This window comes from Echiichthys vipera (genome assembly GCF_963691815.1).
Source record: "Echiichthys vipera genome assembly, chromosome: 17".
In the NCBI taxonomy this organism is placed as follows: domain Eukaryota; kingdom Metazoa; phylum Chordata; class Actinopteri; order Perciformes; family Trachinidae; genus Echiichthys; species Echiichthys vipera.
The window spans coordinates 6453122-6477181 of record NC_139842.1 but is presented as its reverse complement, the minus strand read 5'-3'; the positions used below and the strand labels follow the sequence as shown (position 1 = coordinate 6477181).

At 43.7% G+C, this 24060-nt stretch overlaps 1 protein-coding gene across 1 annotated transcript in view; it reads left to right on the top strand.

The window, feature by feature from the left end:
• The first annotated feature begins 980 nt into the window (after positions 1-980).
• Positions 981-24060, top strand: part of tnrc18 (trinucleotide repeat containing 18) — a 49308-nt gene continuing 26228 nt past the window's right edge. Inside the window, exons 1-5 of the mRNA XM_083931360.1 lie at positions 981-1095; positions 2754-3097; positions 18312-18452; positions 21277-21381; positions 21764-23599. Of these exons, the coding sequence (XP_083787486.1) occupies positions 2890-3097; positions 18312-18452; positions 21277-21381; positions 21764-23599 (2290 nt within the window). The 5' untranslated portion in view covers positions 981-1095; positions 2754-2889. The remainder of the gene's footprint in view (positions 1096-2753; positions 3098-18311; positions 18453-21276; positions 21382-21763; positions 23600-24060) is intronic.

Here is a 24060-nt window from a genome sequence, read left to right as displayed (position 1 = left end):
AAGTACAGAACCTCTTCGCTCAGATTCTCCCTCTTATGAAGGTCATATCCCCCTTTTTGAACATGAAGTGCAAACACATTTCGTGGTGTTAAGTGCAAAATAGAGGGGGGGGGCACACAAGATTGCTGTTATTGCATGGACTTCTTTCCATCCTCCATGGGTGTGTACAACGTGCAAGAACAGGCCTAATGTTTGTGCTAATCCATGTTATTTGCGTTTAACACGTTCACTTTTCTCCCCCCCTGACCCATAATAACTGGCGCTATTGTGGGTTTGCCGATGGGAAAACTACGCCCAAATTGTGGTCGCTCAAATGAAATTGAATAATTCAATTAGAATTAATTGAAGGGCCTTTTATAAAACGCGAGATTGTTATCTAGAGTTGTTGATGTTTCCATTTGGGTGCCTTTCTTCCCTTTTGGAGGAGAGAGGGGGGATTTTATGAAAAAAGTCATTTAGTGACAAAGGTAATTATCCCCAGCTTTGAGTAGAAGTTACTTCTCACTACATTAAAAAAAAAACGAGCGCAGTATGTTTCATGGTAACAACGCCCCCATACTTTCCGCTTCCCAATCTTTGAGCGTCTATTATAATTAGCGTGGAATTGGGGGGGGGGTGTGTGTGTGTGTGTGGGGGGGGGGTGCTGGCCCCCACCAGTGGAAGAAAAAAAAATCCACTGCTTGTTTTGATCACTCAGTCTTGAAGGGAGAGGGGACCTTGAAACGGCTCAACCTCTTTGCTCCATAATTGGTTTTATAGTGCTGGCGAGAGGCCAGGGTGCTTTTTTTTTTTTTTTTTACACTCTGGACTTTGATTGACAACTCTCGCAGCCAATCAGACGGCGGCTGTGTAGAAACGTACTGGGCTGGTCTGGGGTTGGGTGGTAGCGAAGCAGATGGGCGGGGCTTGCAAAAACAATGCTGTGTTTCATTGCTGAGTTTACGGACGCGTCAGGGGCTCTCTCCCCCCCAGTTATCCCCCAGTTTACCTTCGGACGAGCCTGTAATGGACTACTCCACTTCTCCCAGCAACCTGGACGGATTTTAAGAAACATTCGCATATTTTAGCTCCTTTCCTCGAGATTCACACATTCAAGTAAGCGGTCGGCATGTTTTTTTTTTTTTTTTTGCCTTAGTTTGGTTTTTCTTTTTCCAGTTAAAGTGCCCTGAGTTCTCGGTGTTTCAAAAGCGTCATTCGGGCTGTAAATGTGAGCGAAAAGGGCGCGGAGGGTTTTTTTAAACGACATTTTGTTTTTTTAAGACGCTGTTGCTGGTGTGAAAATGTCACTTTCGAGACGTTTCCGCCGAGAAAGTTTTGTGTCGTTAATGGACCCGTGAAAAGTTTGAAACGTGGCTGAATGCGGAGCTCCTCCGCCGCCGTGCCGCATGGGTCACAACGGGGAGGGATACAATGTAGCCTGTCCCACCGTGTGTTTGTGAGGGCTTAGAGGCAACATTTGCGTCTGCTGTTTTTCTCTCAACCAAAAAAAAAAAGGGTTTATTGTGATTTGTGAGCGAGCCGTTCTTCAGATCCCGCCCGCCTGGATATCACGAGTCCTTGTATGTTTGCAGCCTTTGAAGGTTAACTCGACTTTCGCCTTGTTTTTTTTATTTAATTACATTTTTTTTAATTTTAATTGGTATATCGCACAGTGTTTATTATACGACAACATGTAAAATAGTTCCACAAGACACCACATTATACCATCCCCTCCTTCCTTTTGGTTAAAGTCGCGATTGCTTGTTGCTCTCCTTTTTTAAAAGTAACTTTTATTCCTGTTTTTCTTTAATGCACACACACCGAGCTCTGCGAATATTTTGTTCAATAATCGCTTTTGCAAAAAATGATTAAAGTCGACCTGAGACGCACGCTCGGGTCGAGGCTGATCACACAGACTGCCCGTGGATTTATCGTGTGAATCACAGTATTACAGGCCTCTCCTGATACTGGCTCAAACTGAGGTCTAGAAGGTACACCCTCGATAGCGTTTATAATCTATGAAATGAGGTTTTCGTTCGTGAACAGCGGACTGAAGTGTTTACGGGTTGGGTTCTGGTTTCTTTCCGTGTCCAAATGCGAACCACCCCGGACTAAATTCGCCTATGTGGGCAACAAAACACCGCTAACCCCGCTGATTAATGATGCAGGCTTTTGCAAGCTTATTTATTTTTAACCCGTTTGAAATTTATATTTGATGCGCCTCCAGTATTTATGGTGTATTGGTTTACAGAGCGCTCGGCCCTTAGCCTACATTACTGATTTACGGTTTAGGAAACGGCTGGGTAATCGGAAAAGATCGAATAGATTGTTAAAATGTGACCGTGTGCGTTTCCATCGCATGATCGCTGGGTGTTTTCATGGCCGGGGCAGCAGAGCAGCTGGCCGCCTCTCTCCCGGTTGTGTTTCCCTGGGAAGCGGAGCCCCGAGCGGCTGCCTGCCTGCCTGCCTGCTCGGTGTGCAGTGGGGGTGGAGTGCTGCTAGTCCGCTCAAACATTAGATCACAATATTGTAGATATTTAAAGTAAAAGCTGCGTTAACACATGCGGTTAAGGAGGTCTCTTCATGGGTCTTACTGTCGACGGGCTTGTCCGCCGTTTAGTTTTTGAAGTGGTTTTCCAAACTGCGTCATTGCACATATGGACTGCCTGTTCGCTGGAAAGAGGAGAAATCCTAAAACTACCACTTCTCAACAGTTTGTTCAGTGTGCCCTTCGATTATATATCAAGCGAATCTTCTCTTGTTGTATTTTATAGGTCAGCAGGATGGCTGAAAAGGAGCCCGAATCGCCTGGAAAACTAAAGACATTATTATAGCCAGACTTGGCATATTCAGAATAGGGGGCCTATCCGAACGGACGATTTCTTTTCACAACTTTCCCCACTGTGGATAATGGATGGCAGAGATTTTGGACCTCCCCGATCCGTCCAATTACCACCTCCGTTGTTGGCGGGGCTCGCAATGGAGTCTCACCGACTCGGAGCAGCAGCAGCGGCCGGGAGAATCCCTCCCTCGCCCGGTCACTTGGGCGCGAGTCATCCGCCTCCTCTCCACTCCGGAAAATTCTTGCCATCGGCCATTAACCTACATCCACACCACAGTAAGTACATGCTGGTCGACTGCTTGGCTTCTGTTATGTGAGTTTCCCAAAAGCACAACCCTCAAACGATCAAATATTAACTTGAAAATAACGCTGCGCAAAAATGCGCGCAGTTTGTGGCATCATGTGCGGTCATCACTTGGATGTCGCCACGGTGTTCTGTGGGAAATATACCCAGATGTAGATTTCATAAGGAGGTGTGGCTGTTATAAAACTGTGACAAGTTTCAGATGGGAAAGTATGGGATCGTGTTTAGGATTCTCACCCTTTGCAGTGGTCAACCCTTTCGCGGAAAACGACATGTCCGTTTGCAACGTACAGTGGTGGGTTTAAGGCACAAACAAGGCTCCCCGTTGAGGGTTGTGATGGGGGTGTTGTTGCAGCAGTGTGCAGGTCAGGGTGCTATGCTTTTGGATTGCATGTGACCCATTACACCGCCATTGCTGTGAGAGCAGATGCAGTTTATGTATGTTTGGGAGAGTGGGGGTGGTAAAGTTGCGACCTCAGGGATGACGAACCACCTCTTACCCTGTCGGGGAGGAATGCTGGAGTGTTTGTGAGAGGAGGGTAAGAACGACTGTGGTTCAGTCTCCTATATTTAGAGTAAAAGCCACTCTCCTGGAATATTTGTCAGAAGGCTGATGCTGCTTTTAACTTGTACCAATGGTGTTGGACATCCCTGCTGCTGCTTTAAGTACATTAGAGAGAGAGAGAGAGAGAGACTCTAAGCTCATGCAAACTGGACGCTTTAGATGTGCTTGGCAAAGAGAAGGTGTGGTAGGAATCAGGCAGATGCTCCTTAAAGCAAACCTCCATGTGTTTGTTTACATCCCTTAAGCGCGTGTGTAATACTCTCCTTTAGTCAGTAGATCATCTAAAGTATGTTATTCCCGTCTGAGCTGGTGATTTTTCTTTTACTTTCACTGCCCCCGCACAGTGATATCGACTCCTGTTATTCATAATGGAAGCCTTGAAATAACAAAGGGGGAAAAAAGAGAACTTTGCATGTTTGCATACGGTTTTGTGGTCAGTCAAAGGGAAAGTCAGAGCACTGTCATCGTGTGTGTGTGTGTGTGTGTGTGTGTGTGTGTGTGTGTGTGTGTGTGTGTGTGTGTGTGTGTGTGTGTGTGTGTGTGTGTGTGTGTGTGTGTGTGTGTGTGTGTGTGTGTGTGTGTGTGTGTGTGTGTGTGTGTGTGTGTGTGTGTGTGTGTGTGTGTGTGTGTGTGTGTGTGTGTGTGTGTGTGTGTGTGTGTGTGTGTGTGTGTGTGTGTGTGTGTGTGTGTGTGTGTGTGTGTGTGTGTGTCGGAAAATGGAAAGTCTGACAAATGCTCTCATCGAGTTACTTTCATCCCCCTGTAGTCATGTAGCTGCAGACAGATAATTACGGTTTCTGTGGCTTCTTTTCAGAAGTAAACCCCGGAGATAATAATATTCCAGTTAAGTTGTGTTCCCCCGTCCTTATCGTTGAGCATGAGTTCAATGCTGTACTTGTCACTTGGAGTGCGAGGTACTATAGGTCTAGGAAAGTGAGACAGTGCTCCCACGGCAGGGCTCTGGTGAAGCATTAATTTGACACAGTGACAGAGCCCATATACTCAACTCACACACACACACACGAAAAGCTGTCCGAGATGAAATCAAGTCACAGCAGTGAGTGTTAGGATGATTGATGGGTGTATCGTGGCAGAGAGATGTGCAGAGGCACAGTTTATTGCAGCTAGTTGAAGTAATTTCTTTTGCAGTGCTGGAATAACATGGAAACAATGCACGAGAAATGATCAGATATGTGGAACGGCTGCAAACTGTTCAAATACCATCACTGCATAAAACGTGTCTTTGCAGAAGCACTGTGTTTCCGTTAGGATGATGTTCCTCCAGTTCCCCTCCTGCGGTTCTGAAACGCGCTGAAAATTGCTTGTGCGGAACATCTTGATGTGTGTGTGTGTGGGGGGGGGGGGGGGGGGGGGGGGGGGATTGACTGAACCGCTGGTCCAGCCCAGATTGGCAGTTTAAACACTCCTTTAAAACAGGATACATTTTATTCTGCCCACACACTGACCTTCTTACTCTCTGACTCTCATCTCCCCTACGCACACTCGCAGCCGCCACCCACTAAAACGTACCACTGTACGCTGCAGGTCATTTAGCTTTATGGCATTCCTCAATATCAAATCCCCACACATTACATTAACTAAACTCAATTGAGATCTTAGTCCCATGCTTGTAATAACACTATACAGCCCTGTTACATGATAATTACCTGATTATTGCAAATGTTCATAATGTTCCTGTTTAATCGCAGTAAACAGCATGAATGTAGCGTTTAAGGACCCGGTGTGCAATCAGAGGAGCCCAGGTCGCCCTGCTGCTGGGTTTGTTTACCTGTGTTTCAGGGAATTTAAGACGTTTGTTTTGCACTGTTGTTTTTGGGCGACCTTTTGATAATAGGGTTGACTGTTTATAGCTGCCAGCACACTTATTTCCCAGGGGTTTCCCTTCTTTTCTGTTTTACTTTAGTTTTATTAGGATTTCCACCCGATGAAGCAGAGTGTCTCCTTTATTTCCACAGCTTAAGGTGTGTGTGTGTGTGTGTGTGTGTGTGTGTGTGTGTGTGTGTGTGTGTGTGTGTGTGTGTGTGTGTGTGTGTGTGTGTGTGTGTGTGTGTGTGTGTGTGTGTGTGTGTGTGTGTGTGTGTGTGTGTGTGTGTGTGTGTGTGTGTGTGTGTGTGTGTGTGTGTGTGTGTGTGTGTGTGTGTGTGTGTGTGTGTGTGTGTGTGTGTGTGTGTGTGTGTGTGTGTGTGTGTGTGTGTGTGTGTGTGTGTGTGTGTGAATATTTGTTTTAAATGCATTGTGAAGCTGCAAATAGTTTGATGTTTTTTCTGCTTGTAAAAACAGATCACACGTCAGCAGACCTGCAGTACCTATTCATTCACATTTATTGAACTTCCAAGTTCCTGTTTATAGTTGTAAATTGGCTGTAAATGGTCCTCTGTCCCGTCCTCTGTCCCGAGGAGCTCTGCCGGAGCCTCCATCACCAGATTGAGGCCATCTGTCCTCTTCCTCCCCTCTCGCAGCTGAGCGCAGCAGAGGTAGGACCTGCTGAAATGTGACTGCACTGAGGTTACATGGCAGAAGAGACGCTACTATGACTGTTAAAGGTTAGGGCTTCTTTTATTGTGAAGGGCGTGTCGTGTCTCAAGAATCAAGATTATGTATGTGGTTGCGCAGGCGAAGAGATTTATTTCCATTGGTGCAACATTTTTAATGCTAAGCCTTTATGTGCAATGCATTTTCCAGGTATCACTTGACAATCAAGCATGTTACATACTTTCCCTTGGTTTTGTACAGTTCATTACTCTGATCTTCTTCTAATAAACCAACAAAAGAGCGCACCCTGGTTGCCTTTTTCTGGGTGTTGAGAGTGGTAGAAATGGTAGAAGCATGCATAAACTGGGTGTAGGTTGAGTCTCTGTTGTGTTATCATCCGGCCATTATTGAAGACGACACTTAAACTGTTTGAAATGAGTGTACACGGACGGGAGAACATGTTTAGTGAGGTGAAAATCTCGTTCAGGGCGGCGTCCCTCATTGGTAAGACCTAAGGGATAACACGTCCAAACCAGCAACTTTTCTAACACACACACACACACACACACACACACACACACACACACACACACACACACACACACACACACACACACACACACACACACACACACACACACACACACACACTCTATCAGTGTTCACTAGGGAGTAGCAGAAGATAGGAGTGTGACACAGAGGTAAATGTAGATGTTATAGTGAGTGCAGTGAAGGGTAGTCAATAGATGAAGAAAACAGCCGAAGACAAATGGAGAGGGAGAACTAAGTGGGCACAGTCCCTAAGGTGGAAAGCAGTGTTTTTGTTTTCAGGGGATAATAGCTGAGATTTTTGTGTGTGTGTGTCTTGAGGGGAACAAGGTAGACGAGAGGATTGAGGATTGCGGTGTATGGGAATGAGAGCATGTGATTGTGCTTAGTGCAGTTAGAGCTGGGATTTCCCTGTGGGACTGTCTGCAAAGGGAAAGGAACAGATTTATCCTGACCGCCACAATACATTCATACACAGTTAGATAAATGCACTAGCCCTTCAAATGTTCTCTCTTTCCGTCTCATACACACGCAAGTGTAAGCATAATTCACGCAGCTTGCAGGGCAGGGCACGGTTGTCTGGGCCAGTACCAATTCATCTTCCACGCCTTCTGGTGAGTGTGTCTGTTTACGTTAAAATTAATGCGGTGAGTGTGTGTTTATATGTATTCAAGACACAGACCCCTGTGTGTGTGTGTGAGAGAGAGGGAGAGAGAGAGAAGACGTGGCTCGGACACGTCCCCTCTCAGATTAATTGAATCCTTCAGGAAAGAAAACAGGCCCCTTAAGAAAAAGCACAAGGCACTGCTGCCCTCCTACAATAAACCTGTCGGAGACAGACAAACGACACACACACATACACACACACACACACACACACACACACACACACACACACACACACACACACACACACACACACACACACACACACACACACACACACACACACACACACACACACACACACACACACACACACACTTACTTATATGTCGCACACACAGCTGTCAAACATGAGAGTGATAAGCGCGCGTGTGAAAACGAGCGTGCCGGGGCATGTCGAAATACCCAAAGCATTAGCTAAGTCATTCACTCTGCCCGAACCCTCCCTTTAACTAAAACAACAGCCTCCAACACACAAAGGTCACACACTGCGTTATGTCTGTCTGGCTGCACGTTGAGTCCCTGCGTATGCCATTACATAAGGTTTATGATATTTCTCCCAGCATACATAGTTCAGATTTAAACTGTGGAGCGACATGTAAGACACAAAGCTGGTTTGACATGTGAAAAAAAAAGTCAAATTAGACTGTCTTACTAGGTGGTATGTGCTTTATCCAGTCGAGCCACAACACAACTTAACACGACTGTTTAATGTCTACGTTTTTAAAGCGTCCCATTTACTGAGAAATTGAATGACAGTTTTACACAGGGCAGGGTCAACCCTAGTATGGTGCTCTAGGAGCCGTTTGTGGGTTCGGTGCCTTGCTCAAGGAGGTGGAGACTGGCAACCCTCTGATTCCCAAACCAAATCCCCATGGACTAAGTTGCTGCCGCCCCAAGCTCCGTCATTGCTGTGGTTTTTACTCTGCGGTGTAAAAGAGCTTAGGGATGTCAGGATAAACCGATTTTCCCATGACCGCAGTGTCATAACGTCACTGTTTCAATGGTAATAATAATGATATTTATGGTGTCTTTATTTCTCCATTGTTGCCCTCTGAAAACCAATCTCTCGAGTCAGATTACACCTGTATGAGGCAGTTTGTTTTGTGTGCGAGAGTTGTTCGGGCCACACGTGAAGTGTGCTATAAAAATGTCAGAGGGAACTGACATCCTAGCTTTATATCTGCAAAAAAAAAATCATTTTTAAATCTGCAGCGCGGGAGAATTTTGGATAGCTACAAAATGACCAGGGAGTTGTTGTGGAAGATGGATATCCAATGTGCCGTCTTAAAGTGACTGCAAAGGTTCCAACGTCTTTGTGATTATCATCCACCCCTTTATGCCCAAGTCAAGGTTAAAAAAACATATATGGTTAATGTAACGTCACTGAGCGGGAACAGAACCGTTTAAACTTGGCCGGAGTAATTTACAACCTGGATTACCTGGATTTAACTCCAGTTCTATAATTATGTGCTGAACCCTCTATTGTTAATATAAAGTAGGCGTACGTGTTTTATGTGCAGGAACAAAATAATGCTTGTGTCTCTCTTTCCTTTCACAGTTTACAATAATGCATTTACCTTATTTGATAATGTTGAAAACCGTGATATATCCTCTGACAAAAATCCTGATATCAAAATCTCATATTGTGACACCCCTAAAAAGTCTGAATCATGTTCTTATCTATCACTGAGAAATGTCCTGACAACATTTTATTTGTAAAAAGAGGATCGTTCCTTTCCTGTCAGTCAGCACCTCAGTAGTTTTGTGTCTATGCCACTTTAGTTTAGTGCTGTTTAGGTAATGTTACATCAAAAGCTGACCAGCCTTATTCCACAAGTGTAGATGGAGCTGGCGCTTGTTCTTAAGTGCGTTTGCGTGTGTGCGTTTGCGTGTGTGCGCGTCTGTTGCGAGCATGTTTCCATTTGCTGGTATCGAGGAGTGTGTCAAAATAACACCTGCCGTCTTCACAGGAGCTTTCTGAGTGCAACAGCACGGCACAGTGAGACTCAAACACATAATTGAGGCGGGTTTCCATCCAGCCGTCAGAGCTACTTTTGCGCGAGTTGTAAGGAAAAAAACCCAACACTACCTGCCTTTTCTGTTGTTTGGTTGAGGTGAATAAATTGGCCTCTTTGAGGCAGACTGCTCTTGTTTTAGCTGGATTTCAGTTGAGGACGCTCCATTGAGTTGCTTCAGTTACAGGGAATTGTGGATGAGCGAAACTCAGAGGAGCGCCGTCTCACTGAAATGAGAATAGATGAGATTTCTGATATAAATTCCCATTGGTCGGACATCCATCTAACTGCAGCATACACTTGTTTCAGATTTGTTTTTTTGCAAATGTATAGTGTAATAGCTTTGTCAACAAACCATTACACAAAGTGTAACCGCATCAGATGCAGTCACACATTGCAGTTTGGTTTGCCAAAGTAAAGATCAATGTGTTGCAACTTGAACTTGTCACAGAGCAGAGCCATTTTTAAGTGAAGTTGAGAAACTGTTTGTGGTCAGCTTGAGCTCACAAACAAAATAGTTTCTTCCAGGGCTCCACCGTTGGAATATGGCGGCCGATATAGTGAATGTTTGAGCTGGAATGAAAAAAGACCTTTTCTGTGTTCATTTTGCAAAGGTGACTCTGCAAAGGTGCGCAGAAGTCTGCTTTACTAAACAAATAACTTTATTAAAGAATATTTAACACATTAATATATATCTTACATAGAAAATGAACAAAAATAAAATGGATAACTAAATAAAGATTAGTACTATATGTTCAGTATCAGTGAATTATGGACGCTCTGTTGAACAAACTACATGAAGGCCCCCCAAGCATCGTTTCCTGCATTATGTGTTCTGTAAAAATAAATGTTCATATCAGTGCGTGTTGAAACACGTATGCGGTACGCTGATACTGATATCTCTGTAGGGGTTCTTATCTTAAATCATCACGACAGTCGATATTTAGCTTTCTCTCGTTTCTGTGATCAGCTGATTCCTGCTTTTAAAACTCCCGGCCGTGGGTCGCACAACAGTTCACGTCATTGACACCTCTGTCCAAGTCGGGCATGTGTCGCCAAGCCCCATCGACTCTATTTACATGGAAATGCAGCCGCCAATATGCGTAGGGTCCGAGCCGTCACATTAGGGTGCTAAATTAGTCCGGCAATATACCTCATTCTGTACGCAGACCAGGCCCCGAAGAAGTCAGCCAAATTACTGTCCAGTGTAGAAACAGCCTGTGGTAGATGGATAGAGAGAGAGAGAGAGAGAGATAGAGAGATGGAGAGATAGATAGATAGATAGATAGATAGATAGATAGATAGATAGATAGATAGATATGGCTCTAGTTTCTTCTGAACAACTCAGAAGGCAGGAAAACCAGACTTGTACGCTGAAATCATTAACAGACACACATTTTGAACCACATGCTCACAGCCTTAACGAACACACGTACAAACCCTTCACATAGAGACGGATTTGTGTTGCCAGACGCGCGCACCCTTCGCATGTGTACGTGTGTGTGTGGACCTCTTTTTCTCGCTTTACTGTCAGGATTAATGGTTACCAGTGTCCATGGCAGAGTTTTACTGTTTGAATGTTATTCTAGCAGGGAATAAAAACCAGAGATCAATAGAGATCCCCCCCCCAGCTAACACTGCTCTGAGTACCACTGATGGATAACAGATGGGTACATGGTGTGCGTTTGTGTTTGTGGCGTGTGTTTGTGGCAGACATTTCTACTAGATATTTTTCTCTCTCTGATTAGTAGGGTGTTTTGTACATGATCGGGTATTGTCGTTTTTTGACTTTTTGTTGTGTTTCACTCCATTTTAGATCACTTTGCAATCATAACTCAAAGCTGATTTTGACTGTGTGGGTGTGTTTGTGTGTGTCAGATTTGCAGCTCTATCAGAATCAATCTCCAGCAGGCCTTTTCCTCGCTGATAGAGAGATACGTTTCTTATGGCGATCAGAAAATGGAGGTTCAGAAGGTGTTGAGGAGTCAGAAGGCGTGTTTCTTGGCAACTTGCTTCTCCCAATACGGGCGCCAAAGTGTGCGTGTGTGTGTATCTGGAGTGGGAAAGCACGATGGAGTTGTGAAATGAGAGAGAGGAAGGAAGGAAAGGGCTGAGAGAGGTAATGAAAGAGCAATTCCAAAACATTTAAAGAAACCTTTTTTGTCTCAGCTACCTTCTGGATGTTGTTTCTGGAACGAGGAGAGCAAATGTTTTCCCTCGTTCTGCCCCTCCTTATTCCTCCCCTGGACTGTTCAGGAAGGAAAATAGGGAATTTAGGATTGTATGTTTTTTTTTCCTGATCCCTGGCACAAAGATTAACTGTGAACTGTATGTAGCTGTGTGTGTATATTCACTGCACACATGGACCTGTAGGCGGCTGAGATGCTGAGATTGATCAATACTCTAGTGGGGCATCAACCACAGTGTGTTTGTGCGTGCGTGCGTGCGTGCGCATGTGTGTGTGTGTGTGTGTGTGTGTGTGCGCGTCTGGTGTTGGAATTTAAAACTGCTGAAATCCCAGCAGGACCTTAACGTCCTTGACATTCTTGACAGGTGGTGGTTGTGAATGTATTCTGTGTTCATTGAGGGGGCACGTCTACATTTTGTTCCTCCCACACACCAGGTAACAATTACAAAGCACATTATGGGAGAGAGTCATTTGTTAGAACAACATTGTTGGCACGTATCCTGACACACTGCAGGAAATGATGGAAAGTTGGCGGGGAAAAAAAACGGTTTATTAGAATGTTTAGTGGTTGATTGTATTATAACTCACATTATCAAATTACACATGAAAGTTAGGTGTCGTTAGAGTTAAACTGTACTTTATCTCACGTGTTACACTAGTAACAAATGGCACTTCATTTTCTACACTGAATTAAAACTATGTATATACTTACAAAGCAGGAAGTTTAATGTTAATTTTGGCTGTTGGTAAATCTTATGTAATTTTGGCTGTTGGTAAATCTTATGTTATATGACTTTGATATTTGACAACCATAATAGAATAATGTGTTATTAACACAACACAGTTTATTATAACAACATAGATGTTAAAAATCCAAACTGTGTTTATTGTTAAACTGTTAAACTGTTAACTGTTTTATTAATATGTTAAAACTGTTTTATTAATATTGACATCATTTGGACGATGCTTTACGTTCTGATTCTTAGACATTATGTTCATTTTGCACTAATTCTTCTTAATAAAAGGTGAAAATATCCAGTATTTTTTCAAACATGTAATTCACACAGGAGCATGCAAAAAGCTGTGACCATTTGGTTATTTATATCTGGGTTGGTTATTTATATTTGGGTTGGTTATTTATATTTGGGTTGTCACGATACGAGAACTTCAAAGTCGATACGATACCCACGAAAATACTCATTTTCATTTTCGATACCACAGGAAGAAAAAAACAAGGCAGACTTTTTAACATAAAGATTAACATCAATAATAATACTCTTAAAAAGTTTGTCTGACGTAGTGAAAATAAGAAAGAAAACACATGACTCTAGGGTGAATATATGACAGATGTGTTCAAATTCTTGTTTGTTTCCTTGTGTTTTATAGCTCTGGGATTTCTGACATTAAATGAAGGAGGTTAAACCTTGGATTCAGTTGTCAGGTTTCTCCACAGTGTAAACAGGGAACTGGTCCATGCTAATGTATTCAGCTACAGTCTGTTTATCTTCTGTGTCTCCTGGTACAGCAGACTGTCTTGTTGCTGGTTGACTTTTCAGACACATAGTTGTGTCATCCTGTCAAATAATGTCTCTTTACATTAGACGGACTGATGACGTTTGCTGCTTAGCTCCGCCGTTAACATCACTGTTTAGCCTTTCCCTGGTCGTTAGCCTCGTATGCGAAATGCTTCCAAACGGCAATTTTGCTTTGTAAATTTTCTACTAAAACTGGTGTTGAAGGTCTTCCACCAGCAGTGCTAGTTGAGTTCAGTCAGCTCAGTGTTGTTAACGTGATGAACCAGTGTTCATGTGCTCAGAGAGACGGGCTGTAGCTTCTGTCTGCAGCGCTGAGGTTGAGCGTCAACTGGAGGAGGTGGAGGCTGCACCGTTGACAGCAAAAGTATCGATGCTTTTGCAAAGTAATATTTAATCCGATACTCATTTTTAGCAGTGATTATTTTTGCCAACCCGATTTTATATAGCCTATTTATTTATGGAATTACCGTAAAACATGCAATATTGGGATATATATCGTTATCCAGATATGAAATTACCTTTAACAGGATAGATGATTTTGGCGATGTTGTCCAGCCCTAATTTTATCGCTGTCCAGGTAAAAACATGTATGCGTATTTTCAGCTTTGTGACGATGATCATTCAATGATTTTCAGAGGTTTCTTTTAATAGTTTATTCACCTTAAAGCAAGTTTTTGATACTATTTATCATAATTTTTCCTCATTCAATATTTACATTCTGTAATGACATCTGTCTGTATAGGTATTTTTATTGTTAGTGGAGGAGTCCACCATTCCCACACTTTATTCAAGTTGCCTTTACATTAGAGGTAAAACACCTTTTTATTTTAAGATGAATTAGAAAAGGTTCTTTGGTGCAATAAGGGATAGAAATGGTTAAGCAGAATTGATACCAGCATTGCTCTCAATCAAATCTTATCAGTCCAGTTCTTTCAGATTGTGCAGCTCTGGAGAAAATTCAAAAGTTATTTAATAGTCAATGTTTTATTATGAACATACAGAAGTTACAAAAAATGTTTGTATAGTCTGTCCGTTACAGCTCTTAAAAAGAAATTCAAAATTAGATCCGATCAGACTTTAAAAAACTCTGAAATTAGACCTGGCTTATAAAATTGCAGTGTGCTAGTGTCTACTGCACATTTCACAATACTCTCCACTGTTTGCTTTTCCTCCAGCTGTATCAGAGCTCCACGAAGTTATTGCCGATGCAAACCAATCATCTCCTGCTGCTGTTCACTCTAAAACTATTCAACTGGCAGAACACAGTGAGGCTTTTATTGTGAAAAAAAGGAAACACAGGAGGTTTGTGTTGACTATGATGTTTTTAATGAAAAATCTACAGAGCAAGAAAACAGCCACTTTTGGTATTGTTTGGTCAGTGGATCTGTTTGAAATATTGCAGGGAGTAACAGAACAAGAAGGATCGGCCCCTGGGAGCTGTTTGACAAGTGGACGATCACTTGCACCGTGTGTCGCGGGAATTCAGATCTCCATTGTTCATGACGTGATGGAAAAAAAGTGCGCTGTAAATGGATACACCAAGCAGCTGCTCCAGTGTTTGTTGTAGTTTTAAACCAAACTTACTTGTATCACCAGTAACTATGGGTGTGAACAGAAACAATATTATCGATGCATAAAAGATACGTAATCCTTTTAGTTTTCAAAACACCAAATGTGTAAATGCACATAGTCACTGTTTTCTTTGGACAGTGACCATGTGAAGTGTGCAGATGGAAGGACGTAATGGTATAATCACTTCTGTGTGTGAATATGTCTCTGCTATGATGAGTAATAGATTGTTTTATTAATCTAACAGACGGATAGTTGTCGCTTTTTGCAGGTCAAACTTCCTTGGTGGGTTGTACTTCAGCGCTCAGTGCGTTTGTGTGGTAGGGGGTTGGGGGGTTGAATCACCGGTTGTCAGGCATAGAGCAGTTTTAAAGTCAAATTGAACCATAAAGCGTGCGTGCGTGTTTTGCATATTTCAAGACCTGTCAATCGGATCCCCGTCACACTTGACCGGTGTATTGATGTGTATCCAGGGGAGTGCAGTGTTGAATACGGTGCGATTTTGCCAGATGGTGGCGCTACAACAACAAACTTTACATTTTGACATGTAACTTTTAAACTGTAAGTCTCAGAAACCATATTCTTTTGGGTCCAGATGAATAATCCACTCCCTATCTAGGTGTGTGTGTGTGTGTGTGTGTGTGTGTGTGTGTGTGTGTGTGTGTGTGTGTGTGTGTGTGTGTGTGTGTGTGTGTGTGTGTGTGTGTGTGTGTGTGTGTGTGTGTGTGTGTGTGTGTGTGTGTGTGTGTGTGTGTGTGTGTGTGTGTGTGTGTGTGTGTGTGTGTGTGTGTGTGTGTGTGTGTGTGTGTGTGTGTGTGTGTGTGTGTGTGTGTGTGTGTGTGTGTGTGTGTGTGTGTGTGTGTGTGTGTGTGTGTGTGTGTGTGTGTGTGTGTGTGTGTGTGTGTGTGTGTGTGTGTGTGTGGCTCCTGCAGTGCCTCTAACTCAAAGGGCATTCGTTTCAAACCAACACAAAACTGTTTACTCGTCAGTGATGCCGTTCAGCCATTTAAGCCACACACACGCAAACATGGAGACACTTGAATGAATCTGTGTGTCTTATAAAGTGGGTGTGGAAGGAGACACCTTTTTATAGTATTTTTCTGAGGCCCACTGCATTACTCCTGTGTGTGGGTGTGTGTCTATGAGGGTGTGTACACCGCCTCTGTTTGTGATTAATTGGAAAGCGGCATTTGCTATTGATTTAAAATGCAGTGTGTGTGTGCACAGGCGCTGACGGACTGCGGTTTAAATGTACTGATTTAGATGCAGGGGAAACTCAGTGAGCACAGCATGTCTCTCACAGATTCCCACAGGACTAATACAGAAACACACACACACACAAACGCACACACACTCACACTCACACTCACACAGTCCCTTCCCCCTCGCCCATATCCAGACGGCACCCTTTCCCCTACACACATGGTTAGTTTTATCAGGGTAATGGCTGTGCAGTGCGTTCAGTAATGGGCTGGGTGGGGGGCTGGGGGCACCTCGGCCAAACATGAAACCTTTTCCAGCTCTTAGGAGGTTGTGATTGGAAGAGACAGTAATGGTTCAAAGGTTCAAAGTTTACTAATGGTCACACATGCACAGGGTGGAGTCTAATAAAAACAGCTGATAACCGTCTTCCCTGCATATGAAATGTTTTATGAGCATTTCTTCTGTCAGTTTTGCAGCGATGGCGTTTTTAATGTTGAAGTGTGTGTGTATATACACCTCACTGTACAGAAGGGGTTGGTCGTCGGCCTGCTTGCTGCTTGTGTTTGAGCTAGGTTCCTACATTATCAGGGTCAGAATGATACTTTGGGCTGGAAGTTTTTTTATTACGATAAAAAGAAGTTAATGTCAAGCCAACTAGGACTGGGTTTAAAGATCAGTCTAATATCAATGTACAAGAAGAAAGAGGGCTAGATAACGCTCCAGAGTTGGGCAAAACATTTGGTGAGGGAAAAGCTGCCATGGCCATTTTCAAAGGGGTCCCTTGACCTCTGACCTCCAAGTTATCTGAATGAAAATGTCACTCAAGACTGACTGTAGAGTTGCAGTTTATTGTGTTGACTGCTGTAGTGTGTTCATATTCATATAACGTACATTAATTTAACTACTTTGGGGGCCAATTCTTAACGTAAACATTCATATTTTTAATAATGCGCCAGGTTAGAGGGTTCCATTCGTAAAATTCAGGAAATCAGTCCCTCGGACATGGTCATTATTCAAAATCAACATGTATTGCAATACATATCGTGGCCTCATTTCAATTTCATTTTCAGTCTCAATAAAAATCAACTATATCATGATATAGCATGTTTTCTGGTTGTGTATGTATATATATATATATATATATATTCTCTGAGCTTAAGTGCAAAATAAATGTAACATGCTAAGATCGGAACGTAAAGCAGCGTCCAAATGACACAAACATTCCTGAAACATAGTTTGACTGTTTGTTTTTCAACATCGCAAAAGCAACAATAGCTATTTTATCATTATTTTCACATTATATATCTGTGGGCCTTACTGGGCATATCATTGTGTATCATGATATCATGATATATATTTATTTATTTATATATTTATATATATTTCCCCCACGATACGATTCCATTGAAAGACAAACTATTATATTGAATAATTGTCTAGCCGTACTCTGAAATTAATCTAATAGAGAACAGTTGACAACAATGATGTTAAAGTTTTCTGGACAGGCCGTAGTGGTCTGGGGTAATGTTGGATTTCAACGTAGGTTGGAGAGTAAATATCTGTAAATCACAAAAAAGATACCTTCCGTAAAAAAACAACGTTCAGTCAGTCGACAAAGTAGTGACCGGCAACCGTCCGGATAATCGATTAATAGTTACATTTTCTGAAGCAAAAGACCACTCAGAAAAACTCAGTGTTTGACTCACAAACTAAAGGGAGATTTGTTTGCTTGTTATACATCATCGTAAACTGAATATGTTTGGGTTTTAGACTCTGAGAAGTTATGATTGGCATCCTTTCACTATTTTTTTGACATGTCATAGACCAAATGATTGATTGAGAAAATCACAAATGGAGCTATAATTAAACATCAAATAGATTTTATTGTTGCTAAAACACACATGATAACAATTAGAAATCGGCTTATAGGTGAGAATAATTGGTTTGTCATTAGACGAGGAGGTGACCAAAGAATCCCTACACAGCTACAGATCTGATGACAGGTATCTCTCGAGAGTGAATGTGTCAGCCTTACCAACGCGGTGTACGCAGCTCCCTTCACCCCCTTTCCTCAGTCCTGCTGTGACGATTGTGGTTTTCAGTCCGTGGTTACATTAACTGTCCCGTTCTACAGAGTGCAGTCTGTCTGTGGTCTGTCTTGTGGAAGCAGAGTGCACGGTGGCTCAGTAATAATGTGATTACAACAGACTTCTCCAGCGTGCATCGATTGTGCGCCACACACACACACACACACACACACACACACACACACACACACACACACACACACACACACACCTACAAACAAGTGACAGCATTTACAGTATAAATCGATTGTTATTTGTTCGTATGTTTCTTGTGGTTGCTAGGGTGACTGACATTCTTCGTTCTTTTTCCTAGGCGAGGCCTTCCCGGCAGGCTCCAGTCCCTTTTTGTCAAGCTATCCCGGCCCCTCCCCCTTGACCTCTGAACCAGCGTACAGATCGGCCAATCCAAGCAGTCTGCAAATGGCCGGGCTCTGGGCATCACACGCTCATGAAGGTAAAACTGCTGTTTGCCACAACAAACTTTAGCATTTCTCTGCTCCTTTTTCCCCCGTCTCAGTACAGAACTCAGACTCTTAAAGACCCAACCGACATCATATTTTCACGACATTTCTCACAGTCTGCTCCTGTCCAAAGCCCAGGAGGCTCTTTCTTCTGTTTCTCAGTGCTTACACCAGTGGGATCCTGTTCCATTTCTGTCTCTGCTACTAGCTGTGCTCCTGGCTCTGTCCTATATGCGTCTCGTTTCGTCCGTCCTCCACCTGTCTCTTACTTTCGCCTGTCACGCGTTACTGTAATCTATCTTTTTCTTTCTTGTTCTTTTTTTTTGAGCTTCCTGTTCGATATGCACTTCGTCTCTGTCCGTCTCTGTCTCCTGCCCCACTTTTCTACAACATCTCTCTCCTGACCTAGCTTATGAACAGTTTTAGACACAAAGGTATATATATATATTTGTGTTTCTGTCCTCTCCGTGGACTTCTTCAGGCCTGATCAGTAAGTGATTGAATCACTGTTCCCTCCTGTTCTTTTGTGTCTCCTTATCAAATCTCGCTGGAGTAGAAGGTCAGATAGGAGGGAACGTATACCGCAGTGCATTTTTGCAAGGTAAAGGGAGAAGGTCGAATGGATTCTATTTAGGGTTCATTTTAAAACTGTATTGCATTGCCTGTGTGACATAGATCTTTTCCAGTGTTTCCCAAACACAGCAAATCAGATTGAGTGTGTGATTAGTCTTTTAAGATTTTCTCTCAATCTTCCTGTCTTCGTTTCAGGAACGGTTCAAGGGGGGGACACAATGATTATAGGCGATAGTCTGAGCAGTAACTTGCTGGACACCAAACTGGTTTCTTGGCAACTGCTCAGAGCCAAGAATAGTCTGGCACATAACCCACCATAAAATGACAAATTTGTGTTTTTACACTTTGGTTAAACAAACCAGGTATGATGTGTTAAGTCGTTGGCTTTAGAGGTGCTTGAAGGTGCATCTTGTTACCTTCAGACAGAGCCAGTCCAGCTATTTCCCCTGTTTCAGTCATTATGATAATATATGTTCCTGCTAGCTTATATATATAGTTAGATACTTTTAGGATTACATGCATGCTATGTTTCCTTGTGACTTCAAACTAAGGTTGGGCTGCTAATTAAATCTATTTTATTTTATTGTATGTAGCACGGCCAATTTAACCCGTCAGTCCTCATCGATATAGTGTCGTGTCGTGAGAGCCACAACCATACGAAGTTACTTTGCAGTATTTTACATTTACTATGTAACAAAGATTTTTCCATACTTTTTACTTTTTTTATATATTATATTAATATTATAATATTGTTTTAAGCTTTAATAATACAATAACTGTTGTTGCTAGGTAAAAATTAAACAGTTTATTATAAACATCCTTAAACTAAGACCAGTGTAGGATTTGTGGTTATTACAGAATGTAAATGCATTGAATGGCTGTTGCAGAAAAAATGCCAAGCATAAATGGTATCAAAAATGTAAAGGATTATATGGTACCTTTTTAAAACTATACTTTTATACACACAAGGCGATCACTGGCCCATCTGCTTTGAGTTTCAGCCCCTGCACCCTGTTTTATATTTAGCCAAAGAAGGAGGGATAAAAGATGGTTGAACTCTTGATGCTTGACTTAAAGTTTAGCCGAATTAAGGCTGAAGTATGTTAAGTTAAAGAAGCTAAAACCTCCTGCTGGCTAAAAAAGCCTTAGCACCGACTTGTCCTGATATGAACAAAATCGTCCACGGTCTAAGAGAGACTCTTAATACCTGGTGGCTGGTTTTAATAGCTGCTAAAGTTACTAAAAGCTGGAGACGTTTCCGCGCGGAAGCCGAGAGGCAGACTTTGGATATGCCTTGGATGCATCGTAGCTGCACAAGAACCCTGTATCAAAGCTGTAAGAGATCAAGGTTAGCTGTTAGCTGTGGTTAAAGGAAGTCATCCTGCATGCCTTTAGTCCCATCACATCATTCCTCTTATACTTCATTCTCCCTGTGCCTTCCTCTAAGCGCTGACACCCTCACCACCCTCCTCCCCTGGCTTCTCCTTTTTCTACCTCTCAGAACGTAGAGGAGACCGAATTATACTTGATATGTTTTTGGAGTGGCTGGGGTGTGGGAACAGGGAATGTTTCGCCCTCTCTTGGTGACAGTCTTTTTTTTCACATGTGGTGACACCAGCAGTGTCAGAGTTGCAGCCAGCTCAGTCACAGAAATCCAGAGCATAACACCAAGTGTGAGGCTTTGTCTATATTAAGACCTGGTCTCTGAGAGCAGCAGCTGGCTGTCAGGCAGATTCTTGCCCAACATCAACGCCAAGCTGAACTCATTTACAAAACAAATTGTTGCAGTTGACGTGGCGGGATCGACTGTAACCTTCTCATTCCAAAAAGGAGTTGTTGCACTAAGTTTGATATGATTTAAAAGTGATCTAATCTGTTGACTAGTCTTAATTAGAGCTGTGACTATCACTTGAAAGTATCACTTGAATCAACACTTGAACATTTAACCTTTGTAAAGGCAGGATCGCCGTATTGTAATAGTTTAAAGTCACTTATTCATTTCAGGTGGCCGCGAGAAGGGGTGCAACGCAAGATTATTTATTATATTGATTACCTTACAGTTCTTTTCCGAATGAATCATTTCGTCAAAAGTATCTTTTTTTCCATTTGATATACTAGTAGCTCCATAAGAATTTCAGGAAAACCATAACATTAACATGACTCAACCGTTATTGGATAGACTTGGTTTTTGCATAAACTACATTGACATATATGACATGACATATTCTGTGTTTCTGTCTTCAGGCTACCCTCCTCTGCCAAGCAGCCTGTACTCCAGCCCCTACCTGTCCCTGGGGCACCTGGAGCCCCCCTCGCTCTCCCAGCACCCTCTCTATGACTCACATAAAGGTCAGTCTGTGTCACCAACAACCTTCATGGAGACAAGCGGCTGAATTCAGTGAACATTTTCTCTCATATCCAGTGATACATGAGAGGAGTTTCGTGTTGAGCCTTTTGATTTAGTGAGGAGACTTTTGGTTTTTTGTGGAACGTTGAAAGAAATGGTCAACATTCGGCAGTTTATTCTTATTTTATTTTCACTCCCAACCGTATAGTTTGTCGTCTCTCCCTGAGTATGACTCTGGCAGATCGACTGTAGGTTTTTGTTACTGTTTTATCTTCTAAGCAAGTTGACATTTAAATATTTTGCTCTAAATCTGTTTCAACAGTTTGTGTTCATGTAGCGAGTGTATTTATAGGCTCATCTTTCCTATGGTTTGTGTGTTTTTAGAGGGCTTTTACCTGCCAGCCTCCCTGAGCCAGCTGCCTCTCCATCTCCCATCTGCTCCTCCAACAGCCCCGTCCAGCTCCACACCCCCCCAGAGGACGTCCCGGGACGGGGGTAGGGAACGGCCTTTCCGAGGAGAGAGGGAGAGGGAGAGAGAGAGAGAGCGGTCCAGAGAGGAGCAGAGGCCGCAAAGCGTGGTGGACCTGACGCAGGACGGGAGGATCGAGGACGACCGCAGAGTGAGGAGCGGCGACCGGGAACGAGAGAAGGAAAGAGAGCGGGACATGGAGAGAGACAGAGATACTTGGTCCTTCCATCCTCACCTCCACCAGCAGAAGTCACACTCCCAGCCTTCCACTGTGGAGCCCAGATCGAGGCCATCACCTCCACAGCACTCCTTCCCTTCAGGCGGGAGATTTCACGGATCAGAAACGGAAAGAGGGGGTCGGGATGAAGAGGGGAGCTCTCGACCCCACAACCATAACTCTAACACTAACTCAAATTCTCACTCAGACAGACAAAGGAGGAACGACTCTGTGGCCACGTCAGTCGGCACCCTCCACATCTCCTACACCCAACCTCCTGCGCTACAGCCCTCAGCTGCTGGCCTGCCTCACCCCTCCACACCCAGAGAGTCTATGAGAGAGCAGCGAGTCACCGCACCGACATATGTGCCTTCTGTGGAGGTTTACGACGAGCGGGTCGGGCCGATCCAGATCGCCTCACAAGCCCGCGACAACAAACACGCTGACAAACTCAGAGAAAGGGAACGAGACAGAGAACGAGAACGCGACAGAGACAGAGAACGAGAGCGCGAACGGGAGAGAAACAGGGAGAGGGAGAGCTACAGGTTTCCTGAGAGGAGCCTGATGGAGCATCCTCGCCTCTCCCAGTCTGGCGATTCAGGCAATCAGAGAGAGGAAGGTTCTGTCATTTGTTCCAATGGTTCCATTGGTAAACGAGGTCAGGACGTGTCTTACTCCTCCAGTCAATCAAGGTTCAGCCCGGAAACTAGGGACCTCTCTAAACACTCAATTCGATTTGGCATAGAGCGGGCAGGGGCAGAGCCTAAATGGAATAACATCAGCCCATTAGCGAACTATGCCACAAATCACATGGCTGCCCTGGCAGCCCAACACGGACACACACTCTCCTCTCCCCACAACCAGCCGACACAAACACAAATGCCTCATTCTCCTCACACAACACACCGGCCCAGCAACAACCCCCACTCCACTCACAGCCATTCCCCCCAAACACAACCCTCCCAACAGGGACACAGCCGTGCAGGTGAGGAGGGAAGTCAGAGACGCTACCTGGACCCATCGACGCTCTATCGACCTGGGGTGTCATTGGCAGGAGAGCGAGGCGGGGGAGCAGGGATAGATCCCACAGAGGTTTCAGCCATGCAGAGTCTGATTAAATACAGTGGAAACTTTGCTGCTGAAGGTCCCGGGTCCTCCAGGCACGCTGCGGACGGCCGAGGGCCCTTTGGGGGTCTGGCTAATGTTGGGATGGAAGCAGATAGGGAGAGGGAGAAAGAAAGAGAAAGGGAGAGGGAAAAAGAAAGAGAGCGGGAAAGGGAAAGAGAGAGGGAGAGAGAAAGGGAAAGGGTATCGGTTGGAACAGGGGCCTTGAGGGTGCCTCCCCAGCTCAAGAGAGAGCAGGAGCGGCCGGATAGCGCCCGCTCATTTGGTCGGGAGGGGGAGGGGGAGGTGCGCCACCCTCCGGTTGGCATCGCTGTGGCCGTGGCCCGGCAAAGAGACAGTGGGAGCACCAGTAAACACACCAGTGGGCCCTCAGATACACAGAGAACCCTGCTGCAAACGGCTATTAAAGGTAACGATGCCCTTCTATGTATGAAACACCCAAAAACTCACTGCATCACTGCTTGATTAATAAAGTATGATTGAAACACAGTTTTAACACTTGTGGTGCTAACCCTCTAGTAAAATGTTGTTTTTTTGCATGTGAATAATGGAACTGAAAAATGAATCATCTCGGTTGTTATGATATGATTAGAAATTTGAAAGGCTTGCGAGGAGTCATGTGGTGACGTTTGCTCAATCACACCAGTCATTTTATATGCGCTAGTTTTGGCAAGTTAAACCAAGTGCAAACATTTTTCTAATGCTTTTCCTCCTGTTTTGGCGTTCCCCTCCCTCCGCTCTGGCTCCGCTCAAAACGGCACTGCAGGGAACACGGATCCCTTTAGTTAAATGAACCACGAGCAAATGATCTCCTCATTTCGGTTTTCCAAGAATAACGGAGTATTCATTTTCTTTCGGATCAAAGTCGTG